At 41.2% G+C, this 26,733-nt stretch overlaps 5 protein-coding genes across 11 annotated transcripts in view; 3 read left to right on the forward strand and 2 right to left on the reverse strand.

Moving 5' to 3' along the window:
- On the reverse strand, positions 1–7,527 carry LOC109469326 (cilia- and flagella-associated protein 54-like). Of its 2 annotated transcripts, XM_019767829.1 has the most exons (19): positions 7,293–7,527; positions 6,864–6,969; positions 6,594–6,737; positions 6,235–6,406; positions 5,755–5,813; positions 5,286–5,429; positions 4,997–5,110; positions 4,656–4,757; positions 4,049–4,063; positions 3,331–3,532; positions 2,941–3,042; positions 2,123–2,235; positions 1,752–1,902; positions 1,508–1,590; positions 1,200–1,334; positions 801–954; positions 569–670; positions 213–455; positions 1–102 (listed from the first exon to the last, which is right to left on the reverse strand). In XM_019767829.1, exons 1-18 carry the CDS (start codon positions 7,514–7,516, stop codon positions 229–231), a joined length of 2,349 nt encoding a protein of 782 aa, XP_019623388.1. In that variant the 5' UTR covers positions 7,517–7,527; the 3' UTR covers positions 1–102; positions 213–228. The 2 variants fall into 2 exon arrangements, with proteins under 2 accessions (XP_019623388.1, XP_019623389.1); XM_019767830.1 differs by lacking the exon at positions 4,049–4,063.
- Positions 7,528–8,130: 603 nt separating this feature from the next.
- On the reverse strand, positions 8,131–18,565 carry LOC109469218 (hypoxia up-regulated protein 1-like). Of its 5 annotated transcripts, none has more exons than XM_019767672.1 (29): positions 18,425–18,564; positions 17,704–17,802; positions 17,362–17,423; positions 17,126–17,157; positions 16,883–16,961; positions 16,359–16,488; positions 16,127–16,151; positions 15,858–15,934; positions 15,512–15,640; positions 15,287–15,339; positions 15,092–15,143; positions 14,811–14,883; positions 14,427–14,613; positions 14,177–14,311; positions 13,923–14,005; positions 13,698–13,744; positions 13,400–13,485; positions 13,056–13,243; positions 12,742–12,889; positions 12,509–12,581; positions 12,128–12,246; positions 11,846–11,977; positions 11,353–11,609; positions 11,022–11,235; positions 10,669–10,881; positions 10,243–10,518; positions 9,901–9,958; positions 9,567–9,740; positions 8,131–9,437 (listed from the first exon to the last, which is right to left on the reverse strand). In XM_019767672.1, the coding sequence occupies exons 2-29, from the start codon at positions 17,789–17,791 to the stop codon at positions 9,376–9,378; spliced, it is 3,252 nt and encodes a 1,083-aa protein (XP_019623231.1). In that variant the 5' UTR covers positions 17,792–17,802; positions 18,425–18,564; the 3' UTR covers positions 8,131–9,375. The 5 variants fall into 5 exon arrangements, with proteins under 5 accessions (XP_019623231.1, XP_019623230.1, XP_019623234.1 ...); XM_019767671.1 differs by having other exon boundaries at positions 9,901–9,957; positions 10,230–10,518; positions 17,704–17,810; XM_019767670.1 differs by having other exon boundaries at positions 8,132–9,437; positions 9,901–9,957; positions 10,230–10,518.
- A 581-nt stretch (positions 18,566–19,146) lies between these two features.
- On the forward strand, positions 19,147–21,304 carry LOC109469204 (myogenin-like). 2 transcript variants are annotated; one of them, XM_019767646.1, is made up of 4 exons: positions 19,147–19,405; positions 19,868–19,972; positions 20,368–20,405; positions 20,469–21,304. In XM_019767646.1, exons 1-4 carry the CDS (start codon positions 19,283–19,285, stop codon positions 20,560–20,562), a joined length of 360 nt encoding a protein of 119 aa, XP_019623205.1. In that variant the 5' UTR covers positions 19,147–19,282; the 3' UTR covers positions 20,563–21,304. The 2 variants fall into 2 exon arrangements, with proteins under 2 accessions (XP_019623205.1, XP_019623206.1); XM_019767647.1 differs by having other exon boundaries at positions 20,368–21,293.
- LOC109469200 lies at positions 21,277–24,548 on the forward strand. The gene has a single exon (XM_019767643.1). The coding sequence runs from the start codon at positions 21,285–21,287 to the stop codon at positions 24,114–24,116; it is 2,832 nt and encodes a 943-aa protein (XP_019623202.1). The 5' UTR covers positions 21,277–21,284; the 3' UTR covers positions 24,117–24,548.
- Positions 24,549–24,647: 99 nt separating this feature from the next.
- The window catches only part of LOC109469202 (BRO1 domain-containing protein BROX-like), a 9,137-nt gene continuing 7,051 nt past the window's right edge, over positions 24,648–26,733 (forward strand). The window contains exons 1-4 of the mRNA XM_019767645.1: positions 24,648–24,810; positions 25,181–25,287; positions 25,528–25,624; positions 26,040–26,135. Of these exons, the coding sequence (XP_019623204.1) occupies positions 24,710–24,810; positions 25,181–25,287; positions 25,528–25,624; positions 26,040–26,135 (401 nt within the window). The 5' untranslated portion in view covers positions 24,648–24,709. The remainder of the gene's footprint in view (positions 24,811–25,180; positions 25,288–25,527; positions 25,625–26,039; positions 26,136–26,733) is intronic.

A 26,733-nucleotide genomic window follows, 5' to 3' on the forward strand; every position in this document is an offset into this window, starting at 1 on the left:
CAGAGCGATGGCCTTGGGGAGACTTTTCTCTTTCTCCTCCTCCGCTGTCTCATCCACACTTTCATCTCCAGTATCAGGGAGGCCATGCACTCCTGATAATTTCTGCAGAACATTTGCAAAACACTTGTTAAGTCTCGGGTAATTCCAATCAGTATCCAAAGTAAGAGCAGGGCAGAAGACTGATTTAATCTCTTCAAATCAAGGTTTCTGACCTGTTCCCAGCTGATGTCAGCAATAGACTGTCCGTCCGGCAGGGCCATGACAGTCCTGGCATGTGACACCCCCTGGATGGCCCTGTCCAGCACGTCCTGGGCTATGAGCAGCTGCTGGCGGGGTGTGCTGGTGGAGGACGGAGGTGGTGTACAGGCTGGCCCTGCTCTGGGTGAAGGCCTCTGTGTCAGGTCTGCCTGGACTGACTGAGACCTTGGAGGTGTCCTCAACAACACCAAGAGAATCTACAGATGACACACAGTGAAATAAATGTGTATTTGGCTTAATGTTAGATGGAAATGCTGTTTGTAATTTCAACCCACAAAATTGGACACAAGTTGCTGATGATAACACTGACCTGTTTTGTGGGTCTGAGAAGTCACCAAAATGATCCTTTCTTCATTGTCATCTTGGGGCAGATCCTTTTGCTTAGTGGCCTGGGAGGCAGCCTTCTCTCTCACTGAAACAGTACAAAAAGTGTGTTTTTCTTGACTAAAATGCTTCAGAAATCATAAGGGTCAACATAATTTTGATAAAGGCATAGATTTAACATGAAAGACATGAAAACAGTTCCACATCATTTTGCTGACCTGCTGCCTTCCTATGTGCACTCCAGTCCGTGACAGTTGCTGTCTCCAGCAGCAGTGCCAGCCGGAGAGCCACCTCTGCTGTCAGGGACGGGTCAGCCACACCCACACCACACCAGTTCAACATCTCATGGATGATAGACAGCACATGGACCCACTGCCATTGGAAACACGCAGAACAACAAAGTACATTTGTCCATCATGCATAAATCTGGCATACCATGGAACCTGGCAGCATTGACTAGCTATCACTTCACAGAGGATGTGTTGAGAAAGGTATGGTATTTTAAAAACTTGTTTATTAGGAATGAAACAAAACAGACCATATGATAATAACTTTCTGTCTAAATATCATAACAACTAATATTCTTAGCATGCAAAAGGAACTGGAAAACTTCCAACCTTTTCAGGATTATCAATCTTGAGAAGGAACTTGGAGTCCACTGAGCCAGTCTGGACCTTCTGGAAGACATTTCTACAGCGAGTCCACAGGAAGGACACTGCGTCCACCACCATGTCCTTATCTACCTGCTTAGACTGGAGACAGACAAACTTATCACAAAGGGTATCCCAAAGTCACATCAATGTTGTTTCCTTGCCATGTATTAAATATATGTACATGTGATGAACCTCTATCTGAAACACTGTCTGAAGTTGTATCCTTCAATGTTTTACCAAAAAATGTACAAAATAGAAAAAGTAATTCTTACATTGAAAGGTGTCAGAGTGTACGAGTACAGCACTTCTGCAAGATACACTATCTCATCACTGGATGCAAGGGATCTGATGGAACCTGAGCAAAGAAATAAAGAGGTATGCCATGAATACAGATGACATGTCAGAGCCATTTCCTAAACTTATTTAATGTCCAAGACGTACCTCTTACGATGCTTGAAAAACACTTTTGATACAGATGACTGTATGTGAAATGTCAACCTGACAGACTGGGCACACCTTGTGTTAATGGCAGCCCACCATCCATATCACTGTCATCATCCATGTGTGAAGCCTGTCTCCTGTGTTTCCTGTTACTGCTGAAGGGCTCCATGGCCAGCAGCAGCTCAAGGGCCTGCTCATCACCTTTGTACTGTGGGATGTTCTGCTTCTACAGACAGCAAAGCATTGGATTAGCCACTTAATGAAACTTTATGCAGGTAATGGTACACTATTTCTTATCATGAGGTCATCAATAATTCTACAGGAACATGATTCTCAAAATGAATGAAAAAGGTAAACCTTTAATGTAAGTCTCACTTATAATACCTAAGGTTATCATTCACTTAAAAACAGGTTTAAGTTAAGGTTATACACTTGTAAGTACGTACTCGGAGATGGTCTAGTGTGATGTCCACCAGTGCATCAAATGTTTCCCAGTGCTCATAGCTGTATGCCAGCTTCACAAACTTCACCACAGTGCTCAGGGGAATACCATCTGAACCTGAGGGACACAACAAACAAGGCTGCAATGATGAGTACTGTATGTCTTACCAATAACAATGACTCAAACAAGTCCATTTAATGTATATTATCATATAGCCGGACGGCGTGGACCAATCAGAGGCCCGGATACCCGTGCTGTTATTCCCGATAACAGCACATGTGGTGTTATGGCGGAATAACAGCACATGTCGTGTTATGGCTGATACCATTATGTTATAGGGTATAGGGGCATGCGACTCTTTCTGTAAACCTTTGTAGCATTTTTCTGTCCAATAAACTTTTTTGTTTAGCTTCATTTAAACTACAATTTGCATTAAATGAAATTATCCATATTTGTTTTAAAGCGTATAATATATTCGAATGTATTTTTATGTATGTATATATAGTAAAGCTGTTGTATTTCAAACAGGAATTGTGTTGATTGACAGTTTGGATAGGCTATATGATAATAATTTTAATGCACTGCCTTTTCCTCGTTGTATATGGTGTCATAACTGCATGGGCAGCTGCCATAACCACCTCATAAACCACCTCATTCGCTTCGCTCACACGGTGGTTTATTCGGTGGTTATGGCAGCTGCTCATGCAGTTATGACACCATATACAACTCGGGGCAGTGCATTAACCCTTTATTATAGAGCTAGCTAATTATGCGCATTAACACATTATTTACTGACATCCAGACAGTCCAGACTGTACGTACCTAAAGTGGCATAGGAAATCAATGGTCTCTCCTGAACCAGGCCACCTAGAACCTGGTGCTCTGCACTTCCATGGGGGCTGTGGTGACTGGACCCTCCTCCTCCTACAAGGGAAACAAAATTGATTTTAGTAGAGAATAGGTGTGTGACAAAATGATATGCTAGTTATTGTAATATCACTTCTTTGTAAATTTATCAAACAGTCACCTTGTGGGGACATGGTTTCACATAGTTTCACATGGTTTGAAATAAAGGCATTACAAATTTTATGTAAATACTGAATGAGAAGCTACTGACTCATCAGACATCAGACTTTAAATCTTACAGTTCCATGCATTTGGATACTTTTACAATGTGACTTACAACTACAGATATAAAATGCCCATTGCTACCTGCTATAATCTCCTGCCCAGCAAAGAACAGCTCTGCATACACATCCAATATCTCCACCTCGTTGTCAGCAGCAGACAATCCGGACTGCAGGATTCTCCTGTTGCTGTCAGACAGAGCCTCCAGGATGGCCAGGAACTGAGCTGAGGAACCCTCAAACATGTCCACCAGCAGCCTCTCTGTGGCTGTCCTGGGCCACGACAGCTGCAACAGGAAACATGCACATTACTGAGCACTTCAAGTAAAACTGACCAAAAAAAATGATGATTTTTGATGTTTTGTTATGCCCAGTAAAAACAAATATTACAGCAAGGTCATTTTAACCCTTACATTGTCGGGCTGATTAGAATTCTGTTTTTATGTTCAGTCAAGCTGTGACAGTGTGGGGGTTAACAAAATTAAGAATCTGAAACAAAAGAACTGTACACATGCAACCAATGCAGGCTCACCAATGCCCATCCACTAAAGCAATATGAATGTATTGAATAACCTCTGGGCATTCCCAAAACAACACAAGACCTTAACAAGTAACCAGTGATCAAATCATGTCTCCATGCATCCCCAAATCACGTAGAAGTTCAAGACAGTGACACATACAAGCACAACCTTAGTGTATTCCCAACATGCATGAATTGGATTAAGCATGCATATTAAGTGCTGATCAGAGGACCCAAGTGAACCAACCACTGAATAATTGTTGTAAAGTGAGTGTAGACTTACATGGTCTATTCCTTTCTGCACACAAGGTAGGAAGAGAAAGGTACAGTTAAAGCCATAAATCAAGAGATGACTAGGAAAAATCTACATCACTCTAATATAAACATAACAAAAGAAACAACATCTTGAATAATAATCCTTGCAGTTCATCAAAATATTGCCAACTACGTTATAATCAATTTTAGATAAACACATTTAGTAAAAGACAGCATCAGGAAGGACTCGTCTGTTCTACAACTTGATGACTAATCTGAATCATTCTGCAGTCCTGATGGTCCAGAGATGACTAGCTACTGATGAATCTACTAGCTACTGATCTCTATTAAAGAATCATTAATTATTATTGTTGATAATAATATCTGATACAATGTAAAGGCACAGAAAACCAACAGTGGACAGGAAGAGAAAACTTACTATGATAGGGAAACCTATCCTAACTTTGAATTATAGATGAAGTCATCAGATGTAATTATATGCATGCATTTGAAGGTTGTGGTAAAGACATTTTGCAGAATCTAATGTAATTCATATCCCTTATTATCAAGTCTGTTAAAACTTAATTTCATAATATCCATCCTTCATATTAAATTGATCTTACAAGAATACCTACATTTTGGACATCTTTTAGATTACTCCTTTGCTTTGGTCTAAGTAACCCTTTGGGCTTCCTCCTGCTCTCAAATACCACTCGCTTGAAGATCATGGTTGCCATCTGAAACAGACATAAACCATGCAGTAATTGACATTTTACCTTTTGTATAAACACGGTTTGTTAGTATAGCCTTTTAGTGAATGCTCAATATCGAGTAAGTATGCATGCATGCATCGTTCTCTTAAGATAAAGCTGTTTTATTTAAAGGAAACAAATCCAATATTTCATTCATGAATAACTTAAGACTTCATGTTGCTTTTATTCGTTCAGGTGGGATGTACTTGAGGTTAGTTCCCCACCTTCACAGTAGCCTGTCTGAAGGCTGCCTCTGTGGCTGCAGACTGGGGGGCCGAGCTCATGCTCTCCAGCTGACTCAACTCACTGATCTTCACCAGGCCACGACGGGCAAACGTCTGCAGGGACAAGAATCACATTATGAATTTTTACACAAGATCAGCATTTTTGACACAAACAAAGCTGGCAAACATCTCATTCCATAATGATACAAAAAACATGAGAGAAACAAATCCTTAAATGACCTTTTTTTACAAAAAAGTCTGACACCAAAAAAACATCCACAATCTATACCTCTGCATGGTATGAAGCTTTGCAGTCATAGTAGCACTGGCACACGGCACTGTACAGAGTAGTTCTCCAGGTCAGGTAGGATGTCCCCAGGAGGGGAATGGATGATTCCATACTGATGCTGGCCCACAGGAGATACTCCAGCACCTGCAGAGTACATGGATAGGTACTTACAATCTTCCTGATACTGATAATAAATAGCAATGCTGACATGAATACATGTACTTGCTATCTGTACTTGCTATCTGTACTTGCTATCTGGAACTTGCATTTCAAATTATTGAGCCAAGAAGTACACTATTGGCTGAATGAGCTGAGAATTGTGTAGTGATAATTTGCAGGTCTACCTGACACACTGATTCACATTCATTGAATGGGTGTTACCGGGTATTTGTTTTCATTTCAGATTTATTTGCAAGTGCAAAAAAAATCAAATTTATTTTCCAAGTATTGATCATGAGTAGTTCAGTACCTTGGCAGAGTGTCCAAGAGACATGAGGTGCCTTGAGATGCTATAGATATGGACTGTACCTACATGGAATAGAAATATTGTTATTCATAAACATATTATGTTAACAATTCAGTGTTGTCCAAAAAAGTTACAACAATATCAATAGATTGTAAAAAAAAGTTGTGGAATGGAAAGCAACCATATGCTTATAGTGTATGTGACTGACCAACCGTAATGACTGTCTTAGATATTAAAGATGCGATTTTACTCATTTCTGAGCAATACAGATCAACTTTCTTTTCTTCCCCCTGTACTGCAACCTTGTCGTGGTGGGGAGGCTTGAGAACCCCAATGACCCTGTGGGCTATACCGGCGGGGATCAACAGGCATTGAGCCTGGGCATTGGCTAAAGCTTGACTACCTGATGGCAAATATAATAGTCACATTAAAAGTGGAAATGGGCAAACTCATTCCTCCATAGTAGATATAATGTTGCTGTACCATTGTAGACGAGCCAGCAGAGTGGTTCCCTGGGGAGTACCACCTGTATGATGAGGCGCAGGAATGCCAGGATCTGCCCACACCTGTCCACTGACTCTGTGTTCTGTAACTTTGGGTCGGCATCAACTACAACCTGGTAGCTGCAGATGCTGCGGCCTTGCAGAGCCTGGAACTGCAGGTTGGAGCAAAACAAGATGTACAGATAAGAGGTGAACATGGCAACATTACAGTTGTATTTGTGACTATCTTGTTGTTAAAGAAAATTGATAATGTAGAAGACTAAGTTGACCAAATCTCTACAACAATAATGCAGATGCATATTTCTTGTATTGCAATAAAATTGTATTCTATCAACCTACAGTGAAACTTGCTGTGTCTGTCTCCAGCCCATCAGGAAAATACACCTCCTTGAATGTGTTAACATCTGTGATCTCTTCGATCGCTCTGGATCCAAAGCGTTGTAAGTATCGCCCATAGCACTGCCACAGAGCCAGATGGTATTTCTGAAATCATATAAATTGGCAAGAAAAACACAATGACTCTTTCTTTGATAATATGATGAACAGCTGTAAGAAACACATCGATATCAAATGATTCCTGCAGTACAGATACATGAGACAAGATCTTACCTTGACTTGCACCAGAAAGTCTCCCATTTCCAGCATCTTAGCATAGTAATAGTTCTTGGGCAGCCTGGGCTCAAACTTGTTCCAAAGATCAAATAAGATGTTTGACCTGCAAAATAAGATGGAAAGGGGTGTTGGTCACAAGTCTTGACAGGCCATACATTCAATAATACATACATACATACATACGCACGCACGCACACACGTACGTACGCACACAAACACACACACACACATTGTATTTATTTCTAGCTTGTGCCAATGGCACATTGCAATGCAAGCACACATATCTAAGACAGATATTTGTGATGACCTATGGATGTCAATGATCTATACGTGCCCGTATAAGCCCTGATCAATGTCATTTTACTTAATATAATGATACAACAAAAATTTATTTATATGGGATCATTCATTTTCTATTGCACCTACCCTCTCGAGCACGCTTCATTCTGTGCTTTCTTGTATCCTGGGGCGCTACATTTCTTCATATATCCCACGAATGACTCCACTTCTTGTTCGAACTTCTGTATGACGGGGTTATTCCCATCAATGCTGCCGTAGTACGACGCCGGGAGAGATGCCCCGGCAGATCGCACTGCGGCCGCCATTTTTTCTGTAAACGAACTGGTTGCGAAGGACACAGGTGTAAACATAGCACACGATTCGGTGCATTAACACATATACTAAGCCCCCGATTCAGTGACGTGATTCGCATGTATACCATATTTATCCCATCCCATGGGAACATTTTTATAACCCTTTGTAGACTCTTCGCTGACCATCATAGCAGGATTTCCTCTTTTGTCAATCTGGCAGGAATTAGCGAACACAATAAACGCCAAACCCAAAAGGAGGTAACATTTGTATGGCACTGTATTTTGTTACTGTCTTTCCCCGCCGAAAGATCTGCTTTGAGACATATATTTTGGTAGCGTGTCTGCGGCCATCCGATTACCCCCTGACACGAGTGATAACAATTTTCTGATAAATCCCAGCTGGTCGCTCAGACCAGGGACCCTTCGGCCACTCCTGGTCCCATTGTTAATCGACCATGTAATTAGTAAATAAACAATCTGCCAGGAGAGGTTTCCATAGGGATTTGAAAATGATGGAAGACATCCCATGGTCCAGGCCTGCTCTGGTCTCCCCAAAACTCATGCAAGCAAGAAGAAAACAACAGACTTTGCTTCTTTTTCCATTGTTGACTACTGCGGTGTATTACATGTAGAACATCATATCATGGCACAGGAAGGTGGTGAATTGATATTGGACATACATAAAGAATTATTATGACCCATTTTCAGATTTTTATTCAATCAGGGAGATTCAGTACATGCTTCTGTCCCTTTCCTGCAATGATACATGTGATAACAAATTTTTGCCTTCTGCAGACGATACCTTTTCTGACACTACATTGAAAACTTGAGACTGTCTATGCACAACGCATTACGGGTATCTTGCAGGTGCAGTACATTTGGTCCTGATATCAGTCCTCACCCTGTGTCATCTCATTCCTTCCACATCCATTCTATAACAAATCATTGTGACAGACAGATAGATTACCAATAAACCTCTGTACACTTATGAGAGGTGAGCATGTGCTTTATTTAGTGACAGGGACAATGATTCAAATATGAAACTGTCAGTGGGATTGGAACCGTCCCCATTGATGGCACTGACAACTTTTATTTCAGTTTACCTTTCTTACATAAAATTCAATCCATCCCAAATTCAGAAGTTTACATCATCATGCAGAGAAACGTACTGACAAAATTGGCTAATGAGAAGTGGAACTGATATGGTTTATTAATGAATAGTGAAAGGTTCCTACATGCACATTGTCGAATTAGTGTTATCTTCTCTCCACCTAACATATGTGACTTGGTCCATAAAATGTTGTCAAGATGTCAAACTAATCTGTACACATGCTAATCTCTTATGGGCGACATTGGCATACTTCCTTTGTTCTACATGTGCTAAATTAAGGAAAAAGAAATGGAAAGTACAATATAATATAAGAAAAGGCATTGTTACAAAGCATTAATATCATTCTATGACACATTTCTCGTCATGAGCATTTAATTTCTAGCGTCCTGTTACTTTTTCTTTTTTGAACATTGAGAACATTGCTATATCAAATACAGCTTTACAATCTATTTCTATTGGTGTAAGGAGAAAGTAGCCTGGGTACCATCCGGATTTTCGCTACGCAACGCTCGAAAAAATCACTTTTTTTTTCGAGCGTTGCGTAGCGAAAATCCAGATGGTACCCAGGCTAAGGAGAAAGTGCATGTACATGTACAAGATATCTTTTATATATCCATGTTGATTAGCAAATACATGTATCCACTTTGAGGTGTGGAGTATCATGGTGAATGAAAATAGTATGACATTAGAGAAGGTAAGAAAAAAACACCAATGAGTTACACAAGAGATTTCTTACAAGCATCCAATATCCTCTTTTGAAACAAACAAATAATTTACATCTGTGACAGTATTTCTAACATATTTGTTATAGTTCATCATTTGTCTCTTGTCTGCTGTGTGGGTCTTCTGACTGTTTTTCTTCTTTAGCTGAAAAAAAGAGAGATCAAAGAGGTCACCAATAAAAAATTAAGTTCCTGATCTATGTCTAACAAGAAATAAGATGTGCAAAAAGTGAAAGAAGAAACTGAATGAAAGTAAAAGCAGACGTAAGCCTACATTCAGTTGGTGCAGCCTCTAGTTGTAATTCTTCTGACTCATCCCCTTGTCTGTCCCCACCATCTGTTTCCCCATCTTGTGTTCCCCCACCTTCTGTGTCCCCACCTTCTGTACCATCACCATCCTCACTATCTGAGCCAGGACCATCACCCTCACCCTCATTAGATGACTCATCTACCAACAAAGAAAAAATGTGATAAAGATCAACAAAAAATTGAGTTTAGATGTGTCAGAATCTAAGAACAAAATAGTGATACCTGTAGCCCCTTACAGAGTTAGTACAGTATCCATAGGGGTTCTTATGATTGTTGCAAGTAGTCTGTTCTTCACTAACCTTTATCAGTATCAGGTGCTGCTTCCTGCGTCTCCACAGGTTCATTGGTGGGATCGGCTGAAATGGCAGACAGAGTACTGGTAAGATCCAATATCCACAATCACAGAAAAAACAATACTTTTTATACATTGACATAGGCTAAACACCAGTCAAACATTCAACAATAAATATCTCTAGACATGAACAATTTTAGAAGCTTTGTGATGGTGTGTATTATAGACAAGACAAGGAATGTCAGTTCCTTATTTACATGTATATTCCTTTGTTTTAACTAAATAGCTTTGGAATACAATGTGGTTAATCAATTTCTAAGACTTCAGGTTGCTTACCATCTCCTGCTTTATCTTTGACGGTGTCTTCTGATGTGACAGTGTCATTCTCTGCCTTCAGGTTTTCATCCTTGGTTTTATTGCCACTTGCAGTCTCATTACTGGCAGTTTTGTTGGCAGATTTCTCTGGCTTCTTGACAGGTGGCCTGTAGTTCTTAAGCTTATTCAGCAGGTAAGCGACTTCCCGCTGCAGATCCTTGTCTTTTTCTTCCACCTCTTTTGAGGTGAACACAGCTTCCTCGTGACAAGCTTTTCCTTTTTGCTGTTTTACCATGCTGCTCTTCCAGGCCTGTTGACATGATAAGAAAAAGCATAAAAGTAAATTTGACCAAACAGTGTTGAGAACAGCTTAAATTGCCCGATGTAACAAAATGCACCTTAAAAGTAATCCACAAGTAGTACTTGCAGCTGGCTGGTAGAATAAATATAGAAGACTTACTTTTGTGTCATTAATCAGAGTTGCCAGTGTATCCTTTTCCACTTGTGTGAAGGCATCTTCAGAGATGTTTTGCAGTGTCTTCAAGAAGACGGTTGAGTGGTTAAGAGTGTCTTTCAGACCTGCTAGGGCTTTAGGCCGGTTTCTGTTTTCCTTCACACGGTCATTGACTGGTTTGCAAAGCTTCTTCAGCTCTTGCAGTTTTTCCTTAAAAACCTGGTGAAATACGACATGACAGATGTTTTGATTAACAACAGGTTCTGCACAAACTGTTAAGGACAACAGGTGTACATAATAATCTGTGATGATGGAAGAAAACCACTAGTATGCTGTTACATGTATCTAGGATGTCTTACCGCAGGTGTTGCACTTTCACTTTCATCCTCGTACAGCCAATCAGACATCTCACTCAATCTCGCCCTAATTTGGTCCCTCTCTTCTTCTACAGCACAGGCTTCATACTCCTCCTGGTACAGCTTGTCCTGCATGTCTACAATATAGGACTCCAGGGTGTTCAGGGCCTTTGCCTTCAGTGCTCTTGCAAGGTCTCTTTCCATGAGGACCTTCAATCTGAAATGACAAATTTGTTGAGAAAAATCAGAAATAAAAATTTTGTTCTTGGCTTCGAAAAAGCAGGTAAGAGGCCAAGTATGAAAGTAGTAAAAAAACACTACATGTAGATCTTACTTCTCAACAGAGGCTTCTAAACTTGCTGTTGATGGGTCGTTCAAGTCAAGAACTGTTGTTGTCACTCCAATATCTTCTTTTACAGTGGATGCCTTGGCTACCTTCTTCTCTGGCTCTTTCTTGGTGGCATTTTTGGCTGCTTCTCCTTCCTCTGTTGCATTCTTGGGCTGTGTCTCTTTCTTTTCTTCCTCCTTACTACTGTCTAGTGGAGATTCTTCTGATGGCTGTTCAGAATCTGAATCTGATGAGTCCTGTGTCTGGATGGTAAAAAGATAAAACTAGATTTTCAGGGAAATACCAAAGACCTTTGCTTGAAACATCTGCTAAGTTAAGTTACTACCGGTACCACTATAATGTTGACATCTTGAATTCAGGGTCCCTTGCAAGAGATTTTTTAGGACTAAATTTTTCATAACAAAAAAAGCTGTTAAATGAAAAAGAATCATGCATTGACGACATATACAGCAGAGTTATTTCAATATGTCCACCTTACCTTTTCAGTCTTTTGCTCCTCCTCAGTTGATGGTTCCTGTTGCTTCTCCTCTTTGTCACCAGTCTTGTCCTCCCCTGGAGGGCTTTCCTCTGGTTTCTCTTCAGGCTTCTCCTCTGCTTCTTTCTCTGGGGTCTATTGATTAAAACAATGATCAAAAGACTGTGTCAAACATTTAGCAAATGAGCAAAGATACTGCAACTGGTAAATCTAATGCTGTACATACCAGTATTGAATTGGACTGTGTTGAATAATCATAAATTTTTCAATCATCTGTAGACATACCTGATCAGGGGTTCCTTCAGGTGCCTCCTGTCCATCTGTCTCCTCACCTGTACCAACTTCCCCATCTTCCTTCTGCTCAGATCCACCAGTGAAGAAGTTACTGATGGTACTACCCAACTCTGCAAGATGAGAAGATGTTTAGCCCTTGATCATGAGAAACTAAACACCTACAAAATACACCTGTCTTGCTAGCATTGACAATACTGATACCTTGCAGATACTTGCATCATGTGACAACTAAAACTAGTAAAAGCCTACACCTTCCTTACATGTGTGTGTGTGGTATCAGAGACCAGCAACTAGATCTCTGCAAAAAATTACATCTAAATATCACTACTCAAATGAAGGTGCTACCAGGGAATCTGAAGACGATGTACTTACTAGCCAGAGTAGACTCCTCTGCATCCTCACTGCCCTCAGCTCCCTCTTCCTGCTTTTCGAAGACACTCTCCACCTAAACACACACATTACAGAATATTAGAGTAACAATCTCTGGATATGTCACTACTTGTAATTTACAGTGATTTACTCTACTCTCTTGGCTGTTGGCATCATGACAAACATACTTTAATGGGAATTAGAAGAGGTACAAATGTATTTCAAAGCAAGCTCACCTTGTCTAAGTTAAGGATACCGCTTTCATCCATCCGGAAGTGTGCCTTCACACCTTTGAACTCTGTGTTAGGTTCTTCTGCATGCTTTTCTAGTGCCGCTCCAACCCCAGCCAACTTAATGGTTGTTAGATTCATAGACGGAAATGTTCTATCAACAGAAAAAATAAAGGTTATTGACATCAAAAAGTATTATTGATAGTGAAGTATTCTTTACAATAACTACTTGATGAATCCTAGGATTTTGCTGAGTTGATTAATTTCAAGATTTTGTCCACAAAACTGAACCATCAAATGACACATGAACGTATACGTACTTGATCTCTTCCTCAGGTAAGAAGCTGAGGTCACCATAGTTGACATGGAACTCAAAGTCTGTCGTGTGTTTGTTGAAGGTCATGACCTTCTTCTGTGGGAAAGGGTTCATCCTGTTGAAGAGTGTCCTACGTACAACCTTGACCCCTTCACTGCCATCCTCATTTTTGATTGGACGGGAGAAATCCACCTAACGAAAAAGGGAAAAGGCAAACATGAAATATTATATTTGACACATAATGAACAGTAGCCTCATAAAAGTGAAGCTTTTAATTTGAACAAATGTATCCTTACCACTGTTGACAGTGTTACAATGGCAGTGATGATGTTGCAAATAAGTATTCACCTCAATGGGATAAAGAGCTGCATCTTTGATGACAAACTTCTTGACTCTGTAGGCCTTGCTGAGGTAAGCTGCTTGATAAACAGCACCTGTATGTGAAAAATAAAAGCAGATTAATTAATTAAACAAAGTGTATTCAAGGCTAAATGAAGTACAATCATTAGGAAAGTTGAAGTTGTCCAAACCTTTTTGTACAAGCACATGGATTCTAGCCATATGCATGGTTTGTAATTGTAACATTATATACATTACTTGGAAATAGCAGACTGAGGAAAATCAAATTACAGTACAAAGCACTTACCCATGGCTGCCGCCTCATCAGCATTCACACTCTTGCCAAGCTCAGATCTGAAACAAACCAAAATTTACTTTAATCAGGACTGATATATTGTAAGATTAATATGTTATAAAATAATACTCGTACATGTAAATTTGCAACACTGCTTTTATAACTTCATTATAAACAATTGTCCTTCCTTTTCAGTCATCACTAATATGGATCAATATTTCTGATAGCTGCACTTACTTTTTGACAGCCTTCAGAAGTGCCTCTTGTACTTTGGGAACACGAGTGCCTCCTCCAAATATGATCACCTGATCAATCTCGCCCTGTAAAGGGAACAGAAGCAGCCAATTGAGTTCCTTTCTTTGAATGAATTTATCCACCATCTTGCGCAGTTTCACAAAGGTGCATGGCAAGAATACTCAAAATGAGAACACTACAACATCCTCTTCACTTTAGACCCTATGCATTCGAAATGCTCTTGGCAATGAATTTACCATTGTCATGTCTGCAGACTTCAGGGCCATTCTCACAGGTCCAGCCACGCGGTCAAACAAATCAGCACACATCTCTTCCAACTCTACTCTGGTCACCTTTGTCCTGAAGTCAATGTCTTCATGTACCCCTTCAATCTGAAAGGGAGAACAGGCTTAATTCAACACTGTCCATTCACAAAACTCTACAAAAAAGAACAATCATTTTGAACATGGAGTATCAGCACAGTTGCTGACATATAGAATGACTAACCTGGGCCTGATGATCTGAATTTGCACTAAGAACTTTCTTGACCCGTTTGGCTTCCTTCAGCATCTTGGCCATTGCCCGTGGTGACTTCCTGATATCAACACTAGCCTTCTTCTCTTTGGAGAACACATCTGCCAGATGGTCTCGCAGACGCAACTCCATTTCAAGGCCACCGAGGTAGCGGTCGTGGCTGTGAGAGGAGAGTAAATTGTTATTCATTTCTTGTTAAAATGTAGCTAATACATTTTTGCAGTATTTGCAACAATTATGGGGAACAATAGAGCAAACAATATGTCTCCATCAGATATTGTCATAGCATGTATTCTTTGCCATGTTAGTAGTTATGAATAAGAAATGCTACATAAAAGCCAACGTAAAGCCACATACCCAACTCCCTTAATGACCAGTTGAGGATGTGTGTCAGTGATGCCTTTCTCCTTGGTCTTGACCACTTGGTAGCCTGTGAAATGTAGACATACATGTATATCATAACTTTAAGTGTTTCAATGTTTTACAAATGGTACAACAAATTCAGTAAACCCTAAAGACAACTGGGGTCGAATTTTCTTTTTACTGCCAAATATGCAGGAGCATCAAATTCAATAGATACCAGGTACAAAATACCTTATTGAAAATCCTTTGACAACAGGATATAAAGGTCCACTTACCAACTATAGTGGCTGTAGTTCCAGTGGCACCCATGTCATAGAACATGATGTGCTGAATGAGATCAGACAATTCAACAAGATTCAGTATTGTCAGAAATTCAGAAATATGAATAGCAGAAAAATGATAAGCAGGAACATCAATAATAACTAGTCACTGTAATTTTGCTGAAGTATATAAGGAAAAATATCAGTCACCTGCATGGTAGCATTAAACTCTTTTCTTCTGAACACACCATAGTGCAGTGCCACTGGGAAAGCAAAGAAAGATTAAAAGTATTAAAGAATTATTCCAAAATTGTACATGTCAGTCAGACAGCAAGTAAACAATGTCTAATAGGTTGTAACTACGTAAAATTTATCAGGTTAAAAAAACTGAGTTAAAACCAGTTAAGGAATGCTGGCCTGTTTCCGTTAGTTTACCTGCAGAGTTGTCATTCATCAGCTGGAGCACAGTGAGATCCACAAGTTCAGCTGCTCGCATCACAGCACGCCTTTCTGCCTGGTTGAAGTATGCTGGGACGGTGATCACAATATGGCGGATCGGCTCCTCTGTAATGTAACATTGCAGGGAACTTGTGACAAAGGAAACAGAATTTTCAACAATGTTGTGTTGGGTGAATTTCTGATTGGACAGAACTGTCCTGTCTGTCTGTCATTGGCAACATCTGCCACGTCATTGATCAGGACAGTATGCAAATTTGCTTCTAAAGTCGGAATGATAAAATCCACATACACTTGACAAACAGCAGCAGTAAGTTACATTAACCTGCAAAATGTTCTGCAATCTCTCTTGATCTGTTCAGTACCATGCCAAGCACCTCCTCTGGTGAGAATAAGGTTTCCCTGTAACATCAGGACAAGATGTAAGAAGCATACATAATACAGTTGAACACAGTCTTAATCTCTAAAGATGATTTCAATTTTTCTTGCACTTTTGGCTGACTATTCATACAGTTTCATGGGACAGTCTACCACAGATGACAAAACTGGTAAAACCAATAGCAATTTTTTTTTGTGATGAAGAAAACGACTCACTCATCATGCTTGAACAGGACAGTTCCTGAAAAAAAAAAGAGAAAACAACACAATCACATGATGCAAATATCCTTTATTAAATTAGTATCTGGCAAACTCAGTAATCATCTATCATGTTTTAAGTGTGGAAGAATCCATTTTGGAGTATGCATGAACTAGGAATACATACATGTATTATCACCAGAATAATTTTAGAAAAATGATATAAGAAATCTAGGCTGATGTCAGAAACCTCTCTCCTCATCCTTGACCAGTTCATGATGCGGAAACTGCTGTTGGAACCTGGCCACCTGGGGGCTGTCGTACTTCTGACCCAAAACATGATGTATGTACCGGTAGGCCTGCTTTGGATACTTCACAGCCTAAAGGGTAGACAATGAAAATGCATTGTCATTAGGATTGAAATAGCAAGAAATCTACATAATTATTGCATGCTGCAAGAGAGCTTTAGGATCAGCTAATTTTCCTCCTAACCAATGTCATACAGTTTGATGTGTTATAATTACATTGATTAGACTAGTTTTACTTGTCATCCCACAACACATCGTCTTCAAGATATTCTGTAAAATTTATTCATTAGTCTCCACTCCAACAGACAATGAATATAACAAACAAAGAAATACTAGTAAGCATGAATGTAAAATGATAAAAAATTCCACAATTATATTTTGATGGTAGTCTTGAGTGACATGTCTACTAGACCACCGGTATCTTCTGTTGGTACAGGGCATTAGCATAAAAAGAGAGAGTACTTACAACAGTCAATGCATCATTTTCAAACTCTCTTTCTCCATTTCTGATTGAAACCACCACTGGAGTTTTCCTCTTTGACTCCCTGCAAAAAAAGCACAGTGTTTAGCCATGCCACCTCCCATGACAACAGAATAAACCATAAACTTTAAGTAAACTGCCTTTTCAAGGCTCAACAGCCAGTAGACAAGCTCATGGCAAAGTTGATCAAAGTAATCTTATCAATACTAGTTTATATACTGTACTCACTTGTTCAGTGCAATCTCCATAGGAACACCGGGCTGTTATTAGAACAAAAACACAATGAAGAGTAAGAAATACAGCATTGGTAAATAATAGGTTGGTATATCACTGAATAAAAGGACTGTGTAACAGACTGGTAATAGACAATGCTGGAGAAAAATAAATACAACTTTTTAAAAATGAGACCCTAACCCTAAAAAACAGTCATCTCTTTATCAACAATAAGAGAAAGCATATCTTACCTTGACTATTGCAACCTTCATCCATTCACTTCCCAGATCTACAGACATCACTGCAACACCACCTACCAACCACATAAGACAAGACTGGGTATGAATGTCTGAGAATATAGTATAGCGGAGTATATTTCTCTGCAACAATGCAGAAAGCTCCTAGCTTGGAAGGAGGAATGGCTTCTTCCAGATGTAATGCTCAATATAATATTATATGATTAACTTTCTGTATTTCTTTTATTTTCATAGTTTCATACGGTGAGCTCTCCTCAAACACAAATGGATTTTATTAGTACATTGTGAATTTATCAAACAGCAGACAAAGGACATGGTCAGCTCTGCATGTCTCACCTGACTGCACCACAAACAGTGCCAGCAGTAGAACTGCTCCACACAGTCCAACATGGCAGCAGGTTTGCCCTGGTACTCTCCCTGCCATGTCTGCTCAGACTGTAGCAGGAGACACAGGAAATGTGGTTAACTTAATAAGTATGGTGATATCAAAGTCAAACAATGCTACCTGCTACTAGACAAAGGCCTTAGATGCTAACAATTGATTTTATTGTATATATGCATAAGCAACAAGGTATTTTGTTATGAGAAATCTTAATTTTCCTGAACATCGTTTCATTGTTTGTACTATACAAGGGCCCATGCCTATACATGTACACCCTATCACATGTAACGTTACATCAAATGTCTATAGATGCCTCACCTGTGCGAGTATGATGATGCCGGGACATCTGACGTGTACCTGAAGGTGCCCCCCTCCCCCATAAACCTCACAGCTGGTAATATTCATGTCAGTGATAATGTAATGAATTGTCTGTTTCATTTCACTTCTTTTAGATATTCAGCAATGTCTGTCATGGGCAACATCTGCCACGTCATCCTAACTCCTCATGGTACCAGAAAATTAGTGATGCAAACCTGCTTTCCATATTTTACCGGTATCCGCAACCGGCAACCACTACAGCTGGTCAACCCACGGTTTCTTTCAACGGAATTTCTTAACTTGAAACAACGGTTCCCTTACATATCACAGGTGATTAAGAGCTACAGTAGTACTTACCTCAATTCTGCGTCGATCTGAAGGGTTTGATCGTACGCGTAACTCGTGGGTTTGGTTGTTGGGTTTGTGAAAACACTACGTGGTACAATACCGGCACATGCCGTTTTCGTCTTCCAGAAAACGCGGAAGTGATTTGCTGACGAATGTGGCGGGCTCTGATTGGTCAATGGTGAACCCCACGAAGACGCGGCACCTGATGCCGTGGATGATTGATTGACTGGAGACAGCATATGATTGGTCAATACACGGGTCACAGGAGAGAAAAGGGGACGCCTTACTTCAAGCAGATGTTGGGGACCAGGGTTATTCAACCACCGGACTCAGCAGAGAAGCCCAGCAATGAAAAAAACACTGAAGACTGAAATGGCTGAGTATCCAAATAAAGTAATAGCGAGATGTACAATTCCGTAGGGTGTAAAACAACCCTAGTTTGCATGTTGTCATGGCAAGTATTATGCAACATAATGTGTGACTAGTATATATTATAACCCAGTCTCATGGCGCTAATTTTCCTGAACAATGATAGACAGATGATAGGCACATTCATACATGTCATTTATCTTGCGGTTTCCTATGACGGAGGGACTCTTGTCAGCGTCTAACAAGATTCTAATCTAAGGGCAACGAACGACCTAGCAGGAAATGCCGAAGTTGGCTTGAAGAACATGTTATGATCATGATGAGTGACGTTTCTAATATGCACACAATTACCTTACAGGGTCTTCATAGGTCACGGTGCCGCGAATGTGCTGCTGACAAGTTACAAAGTTCCCAAGGCCTGTAATTCAGATTTCCCACACATCATACAGCCAACTCCCAAGCAAACCTGTGTGCCTTCACCGGTCATTACGGTACGCAATGTCCCATTCCGGCCGCAGAGGCAGGAAGGCAGGTGAGCTGAGTCTTACAGGCAGAAAGACACACGTGGGACGGAGTGTCGCCACGGAGAGAGAGAAGAGACGATTGGCCAAGATGAACGAAGTGTGTGCAGATAGGTGCTAATATGCTGTTTCAGTGGGCATGTACTAGTGTGTTGTATCAAACAAATTTTGCGTGGTCAAAATGCGATACACTGAGTTTTCAATGGTTCATTCTTTATTAAGGGGAGCGGAACACCTGTATGGTAGACAGGGCAGGTGGATTGTTGACTATCAAAATTTTCTGGGACATTCGAAGAGTCGGAATAACATGACTTGTCACACTCCTTGGGACTAAACATATCTTAATATGACACTTTTGACATGGACGCAGTGAGAGGTACATTTTTTTCTTTATAATTAACTTAATTCAATCGTGACGGCCTGGGAATCGTGCTACGGATGAGGCGTGGAATTTACCATCAATGGGCCGAATCCGTGAATCGTATTTAACCACAAACAGAATTGTAACGGAATGAGCAAAATAAAAAGAAGTGTCACTTATAAGTTGCACTCCTACTTCCAGGCTTTTCAGGATCTTCGTTCTACACTTCCTGAAAAATACCGGGGTTGTGACACCAAGCTGGACCTGTTGAGAGGCGCTGTCGAGTACATCCGCTACTTACAGAAGGTTAGGCCTGGCTGTAGAACCGGTACCTTCAGCAGTCTCATTGAACTTTTTGTAAAATTAAATTCAATATGCCTTTATGATTATATTCCCACTCTGTCTGTGAGTATGGAAGCTAAAAATGATTTATATGAACTTGATCAACGATTAGTTCACTGTGTACGAAAGGAAGTGCATCCATGCCAGTTAAAATGTACATTGTACGTTGACGGAGCTGAAATGGTTGGCCTCATCACACGAGGGTTGTAGTTAGTGGGATTCAAGTACGGAAATTAACCACGGTGGGAATAAGCGTAGCAACATATTCCACTAAAGACTTTCATACAAAATCGTGAATACCTTTACTTGGTATGTGCACAATTTGATGACTTTTTGCTTCCGTGTTGTTCATTATACAGTGTCTTGCCGACAACTATGAGGGTACTTCAGCGGAGCAAGTGGAATACGTACAGTCTTTCAGTCACATCATCTACATGTGAGCAGTAACTGTCGACAACTTGAGTTTGAAAGCTATGACTCCCCTGTCCCTGCTTTCTGTACACAGCAGTTTTATAGCGGACGGCCGGGCTGTTGGACCACAAGAGCATGTATAGCTCGTTCATTTCAACCAATGTACGCTTGCTTCAAATAAGTCCCCTCTGTCTACATCAATTAAGTAAGGACTACAGAGTTCAATTCGTTGCCAATGAACGTTTGAAAGTGTATTTCCTACCACATGAATCTAAAATATGCACGTCAATAAAGTAGTACTTGTAGATATACGCACCTGTAACACTTTACTTTCTCGTTTATGCACTTTTTGTATAACTTTGTGCGCTTTCTATACAACTTTGTGATATATCATTTTCTTAATAAAGAATGCAAAAGAGGCGGAAAGGGTACGAGTCTATCTTGTCACGTGTACACACCAGGGTGACGACAGCGGGCGTGGTCCCGTTGGTATCATCACGAGGAAATTCTGATCACATGCCTGGATGTCACCCAAAAGGTTAAAAGGACCCCGAATCTGGCGGAAGTATTTAGTACTGACAGCCATTGCGGTTGATATCATCGCACGGTGTGTGGAAGTACTTTGCGCCGATATTTTGGGGACTGAGCTTGAACCTGCTCAAATGAAGATTAGTACGTAGTCGGCTGTTTATATCACGTATTGATATATTGCCATATGTACTGCTTTCCAGCATGAACGAGTATAGACACTTATGTGTAAGGAGTGGATGAGAAGCTAGCACTTTGACTAGTTTCACAGCCGGCGGAAACGAAAAAAGAGGAACTGACAATTTATGTTGTAAACCGTAAAGACCAGACGTATGTAATGTTCAATATGAAGACAGGCACTTTCGTCTTCGTCTTTATTGTTCATTGCCTAGTCCTGCCCGAAAGGACCCAATGTGTGACACAATTGTTTGCCAAGATCCCCGAGAATACTGCTGTTGGAGAACAAGTTATCCGCGTTCAGACGACAACACTGGCGGCCAAGGAGGAAGTTTTGTGTAATATCACTGACGGGAACATTCACGGGCGCTTCCGTGTGGATCACTGTGTGATCGAAGTAGCCCGTCCCTTAGACTTTGCTATAAATGGAAAGTATACTTTGACGGTAAAAGTTGCTGGAGCATTCGAGGTATGTCACGTGGATGTGGACGTCGAGGACGTTGAAGGCTATCCCCCTATTTATAATGACACCTGCGAAATGCCCGTCCGAAGCCATGTAAGCAAAGACAGGAAACAAGGTCATCCTGCTTTCAATGTGGACGTTACAAGTGAGTTCATGGGAAAGACTGGAGGGATTATCCCTCATAGATTTAATACCAAAAATGTCCCGAACGGTCGTCACCCATACTCAAGAACTGTTCAAGGTTACAGCAACGATGACTGTCTCGTTGGGGTTATGATTGCTGCTCACCATCCGAAAGATGTGAGAACCCTGAACGGTTTGTGGATCACAAATAATGGATGCCTTAGATGTTTTCACTCACAGGACCCCGGATATGTCCTGGACTTTGTACTTCTTAACAATGGTGAATATCATTGTCCCCTTTCAAAGGACCTGGATTTTAATCATATGTCTCATTTCTGGAGAAAACACAAGTACATTTTGTTTGGATCTTTTATATTCCAGTCTTCTAAAACACAGCATTTCTTTTGCGAACTGCCACAAGATGGGCTTTCTTTGCTGATCAGTCGAGATGGCAATGACTTTGATGAAATCCTCGCAACTCACGCAGAATTAGAGTTCCAGCCTGTCGGGTGTCCGCCGAATAAATACGGTCCGACCTGTGACCAGAACTGCACCTGTGAGAACGGTGCCCGTTGTCATGGTTTGAGCGGGGCCTGTAAGTGCCAACCTGGGTGGCAAGGTGTCGTCTGCGACATACCTCACAGCACCGTGGTCATCACTGTGACCCCTAGCGACTCCCCACACATTTATATCAATGGTTCGTTGGTATTACATTGCAGATATTTTCATATGGAGATCAAGAAGATGATATGGATATTTCCCAACGGAACAAAAAGATGGCTACAGAAGACTCAAGAAGATCAAGTAAAAATAGAAAGTATACAGTCTGAGCACAACGGTACCTACAGATGCACCGTTATTACGGAAGATGGAGTGCTCGTTAACGCAAGTTATGAACTTCGGGCAGTCGCTTGTCCTCCCGGCAAAATGGGTGAATTTTGTGAAGACGTGTGTAACTGTCTACATGGTGCCAGCTGTGACCGGTGGTCTGGTTGTGTCTGTCCCTCTGGATGGACAGGAACATTTTGTCAGACGCCATGCCCCGTCGGAACGTACGGACAGGATTGCAGCAGTGAGTGCCATTGTCAGAATGCCGTCTGCGATCCTACCGATGGTCGGTGTAACTGCACCGAGGGATGGTACGGTAGGGATTGCTTAAACCCATGTTCTAATGGTCTGTATGGATGGAGATGTCGGTATATCTGTGGTTGTAAGAACAACGCCACCTGTCACCACGTGGATGGAAGCTGCAAATGCATGTCGCCCTGGGCTGGACAGTGGTGTGACGTCGTCCAAACGGGCATATCTCCTTTGCTTCACATTCTTATATCACTTTTCATATCAACTCTGCTTATCTCTGTGGTATTGTTGGCGCTTCACAAGTGGAAGAGAGCTACTCGAATCGGACAAGATGAGGGTGTAGAGGAGACACAGGCTCTGCTTGAACTGAGAGGTAAAGAAGAAGACCTGGCACAGAGTTTGCAGCCGGGCTGGCTCAACCGATGGGAAAGGAGCGCCGACGATCTGACCCTTGATGAACTGATCGGGCTAGGCACGTTCGCACATGTCAGGAAAGGGTACCTTCGCATTGATGGCGTGGACACCATTGTAGCGGTCAAGTCCGTGAGAGGAGAAGACAGATTGTGTTATCGAGCCTTTTGTCGCGAAGCCGCCATACTGATAGCAGTACACGAACAAGGCAGAGCTGGAACCGGTGCTTCTAACATCATCAAATTGTTGGGGGTCATCACAAAGTCCAGACCGAAGTGTATACTCTTGGAATATGCGGCAAAACACGATCTTTTGGCATTCATAAAGCAGCAAGCTGGACATGATGTCGTCCTTCCCCTGGGCAGCCTTCTGCGCTATGCCGTCCACATATCGCACGCCTTGCAAGAGCTCCGACATCTCCGTATCGCTCACGGTGACGTGGCCGCTCGAAATGTTCTGATCACCGAAGATGACGTCGCCAAACTTTCTGATTTCGGTTTAGCCCATGACGTCTACACTGCTACTACGTACGTGTCATCAGCCAAGAAAGATGAAGACGAACTCTTGCCTCTCAAGTGGATGGCTCTGGAATCCCTGGAATCTCGCGAGTTCACGTGCGAAAGCGACGTGTGGTCGTTCGGTGTGCTACTGTGGGAAATCGTCACCTATGGCGAGGAGCCCATCTACGAGCATAACATGCAGCTGAGCTGCCCTAAGCTAGTAGGGATCTTGAGGCGGGGGATTCGACTGCAGAAGCCGCCCGAATGTCCCAGAAAGCTTTATGGTGTAATGATGGCGTGTTGGTCGGAGGAGCCGTCAACCAGACCTACACCAGAGGAACTGGAGCACAGACTAACAGAATGTCGCCATGACATAGACCCTTTATTTGTAGTTGAGAAGGAGACTACGCTTTAGAAAACGGTGACGAGTACAATGTATTTTCATATGTGTATATATTCCTTTTGAATTTAGGAGACTGTACTGTGCTATTGACCTAACAGAGGTGGCCACGACTAAACATCATTGGATTCTAGGCCATCTAATCGCCCATGACCCTTCTTATGTTGTATGCTGTGGTGGAGACAAAGTTATGCTTATAGAACTTTTGATTGTCATGTATGGCTGACTTACATGTGATGAGATGAATACTTGCTTGTGTTCTACCTTGTATTCTTAGTAACCGTTATGCTTAGTACAATCATTGCCATCATCGATCTTCCTCCTTAACGGTTAGTCATTCATTTATTCTTAAAATGTAACGTTACTAAGTTATTTGATCAAATGTTTTTACCAAAAATCATTTTAGTCCTTTGTAATTGTATTACCTGCACGTGACTTTGACGCGAGCATGACTAAAACGGGGCAATAAGACAATGTAGCGGACTTCCCTTCCAATATCTGGTGGAGATATTCTGTAGCCATTTCCCAGGCTGCTTCAGAGTGGCGTTGCCAAAAATGTGCTGATTACGTCATGATCATAAGGTTCCGTAGGTGTGTGTACAAGAAAGATGGCGCATTGGTTCCATAGGAATCCGATCAAGGCGACTGCTCCTGTATCGTTCGCCCTTGGACCGATCTGTACCAACGCACAGACCCAGAAAATATGCAGGTTCGTAAATGATATCATATGTATGTAACGTTACAGTAAGAAGGATTAAATAGTGAGGGTGGTATGCTGTTTGCTCTACCTGCCCCCCTCCCCCTCCGATTCCGAAGGGGACCATGACATGTCAACCCAAGGGGGTTTAAAATCTTGTAGTTAACCTTCTTGGACAAGTATAAAAATCTTTCGCGTTTAAGAAAATCCGTCCGCCTTCCCATGCACTGTATCAACCTCCGCAAAATATTGTTTAACTAGTTACTAGTGCAGTCGAAAATAACTTGATTACATGCATTTAAATTATGATAAACTGTTGTGACCCTGTTTGTTATAACGTGTGTTACTAGTACTAATTGAATTCCACATTTCTTATTTGCAGTGACTTGCGTATGATCCGTGCACAACTCTTGGAACTCCTGTGTGACCCAAATAAGGATGTGACTGTTGTCAAGACAACATCAGACAACTACTTTGCCTTGTTGCAAGGTATGCCCAGTGTAATTCGATATCAAGTTGTGTTTGATTGTCATTCAAGAATCAGAGTACATTTAGATACCGGTATCTAACAGTAGCAGTTCCATGGCATTAACTGTAACAGTTGTTTTTGGACTGATATGGTTCCTTGTGGGTGGGTCCATTTGTACCCGATTTTCTGTCATTTTTGGCAACCTAACTATCTATCCATGTTCTAACTGAAGATGGAATCTCCCATTTTGTTACTGACAGGGTTCCTACAGGCCCTAGATGACAACAGTGGTGAGAGCAAGTTGAGGCACTCGGTCAAGTTCAAGTGGTCCAGCACAGTTTTGAGCAATGCTGTTGTGTACGTCACATTACTTGTCTTTATTTGTTCCCCTCTTGTCCTAGTATTGAAGTAGGCAACATTATTGCTGTAGTCCAGGACTTGAGAAAACTTTCCAATTAGTGCTTAAGACTATTGATGTAATATAAATTCATTACGTTTGCGGTGGTTTTATTTTCCATATATTCATGATGGAGAGGTTGCTGCAAAAGCTGTGAAGAAAGATCACTGCACAAGTTTCAAGATTTACAGTATGATGTAATCACAGCTTTATTTCAGCCAATGCATGTGCTAAGTCAGTTCCATCAAAGAGACCTCCTTGGTTCAATTGTGAGATTTTTAATGTGTTATATAAATGTACATTTATATAGTAGTATTGACATGTTTACATTAACCATTTTGTGATAACTTTAAAATGTTGTTCACCACTGTGTAGCACTCAAGCTGATGCCCTGTTTGAGTTGGCCTCCATGGCAATGAACATTGGACTGTGGTATACGAAACATGCAGCCAAGATAGCTGCCAGTGATGAGTAAGTATTGATACCTTGATACCTTGATTCCGTCTTCGGGATGAGAGGTAATCCTGTGGTGATCCCGATCTCGACTTCATGCTCTCCCAGTATTTGTCTAGGTTCGTCTTGAACTCATTTACTGACTCTGAGTCAATTACGGCCTGTGGTAGACTGTTCCAATCCCTAATGACCCGGACGCTAAATGACTGTCGTCAAACTCTTCCCTTGGCCAAAGGGACCTCCAGTTTGCAACTGTGCCCTCTTGTTGATCCTTCTGTTCGCTTCTTGAAGAAGGATTCGAGTTGGATTCCCTCCAGCCCTCTTGCTAGTTTGAATACCTGTATCATGTCTCCTCTGCGCCTCCTATACTGTAGGGAGGGAAGACCTAAGGTCTTCAGTCTCTCCTGGTAGGGTAGATCCCTGAGATTCAGAGGGAGTTTGGTATTACAGTGATGCTGATCTGTCTTAGTACCTAAAGTCTCTTACGTTTATTATAATTTATACAGGTTCAAAGTTTTCTGTTCACAAACTGTACATGACCTAAATGGACGCCATATTTTACACAACACACATATAGTGTTCATGACAATATTATGAACATGAAGTATCTTTTGCT

The sequence above is a fragment of the Branchiostoma belcheri genome, unplaced genomic scaffold (assembly GCF_001625305.1).
Source record: "Branchiostoma belcheri isolate BF01 breed outbred unplaced genomic scaffold, Haploidv18h27 scaffold20, whole genome shotgun sequence".
Classification (NCBI taxonomy): domain Eukaryota; kingdom Metazoa; phylum Chordata; class Leptocardii; order Amphioxiformes; family Branchiostomatidae; genus Branchiostoma; species Branchiostoma belcheri.

Excerpts from the sequence above, each read along its gene's own strand:
- LOC109469326 (XM_019767829.1), bottom strand. The coding sequence starts at position 7,516 with ATGTTTACACCTGTGTCCTTCGCAACCAGTTCGTTTACAGAAAAAATG. Across the intron at positions 5,430-5,754 it reads CTCTTGGACACTCTGCCAAG|GTGCTGGAGTATCTCCTGTG; the intron begins GTACTGAACTAC and ends TGTACTCTGCAG. Across the intron at positions 3,043-3,330 it reads TGGGCAGGAGATTATAGCAG|GAGGAGGAGGGTCCAGTCAC; the intron begins GTAGCAATGGGC and ends TTTCCCTTGTAG.
- LOC109469200 (XM_019767643.1), top strand. The coding sequence starts at position 21,285 with ATGTTCAATATGAAGACAGGCACTTTCGTCTTCGTCTTTATTGTTCAT.
- LOC109469218 (XM_019767671.1), bottom strand. The coding sequence starts at position 17,791 with ATGGCAGGGAGAGTACCAGGGCAAACCTGCTGCCATGTTGGACTGTGT. Across the intron at positions 14,312-14,426 it reads ATTCAGATCATCAGGCCCAG|ATTGAAGGGGTACATGAAGA; the intron begins GTTAGTCATTCT and ends TCTCCCTTTCAG. Across the intron at positions 9,741-9,900 it reads AGCACCTGATACTGATAAAG|ATGAGTCATCTAATGAGGGT; the intron begins GTTAGTGAAGAA and ends CTTTGTTGGTAG.
- LOC109469204 (XM_019767646.1), top strand. The coding sequence starts at position 19,283 with ATGTCCCATTCCGGCCGCAGAGGCAGGAAGGCAGGTGAGCTGAGTCTT. Across the intron at positions 19,406-19,867 it reads GATTGGCCAAGATGAACGAA|GCTTTTCAGGATCTTCGTTC; the intron begins GTGTGTGCAGAT and ends TCCTACTTCCAG. Across the intron at positions 19,973-20,367 it reads ACATCCGCTACTTACAGAAG|TGTCTTGCCGACAACTATGA; the intron begins GTTAGGCCTGGC and ends TTCATTATACAG.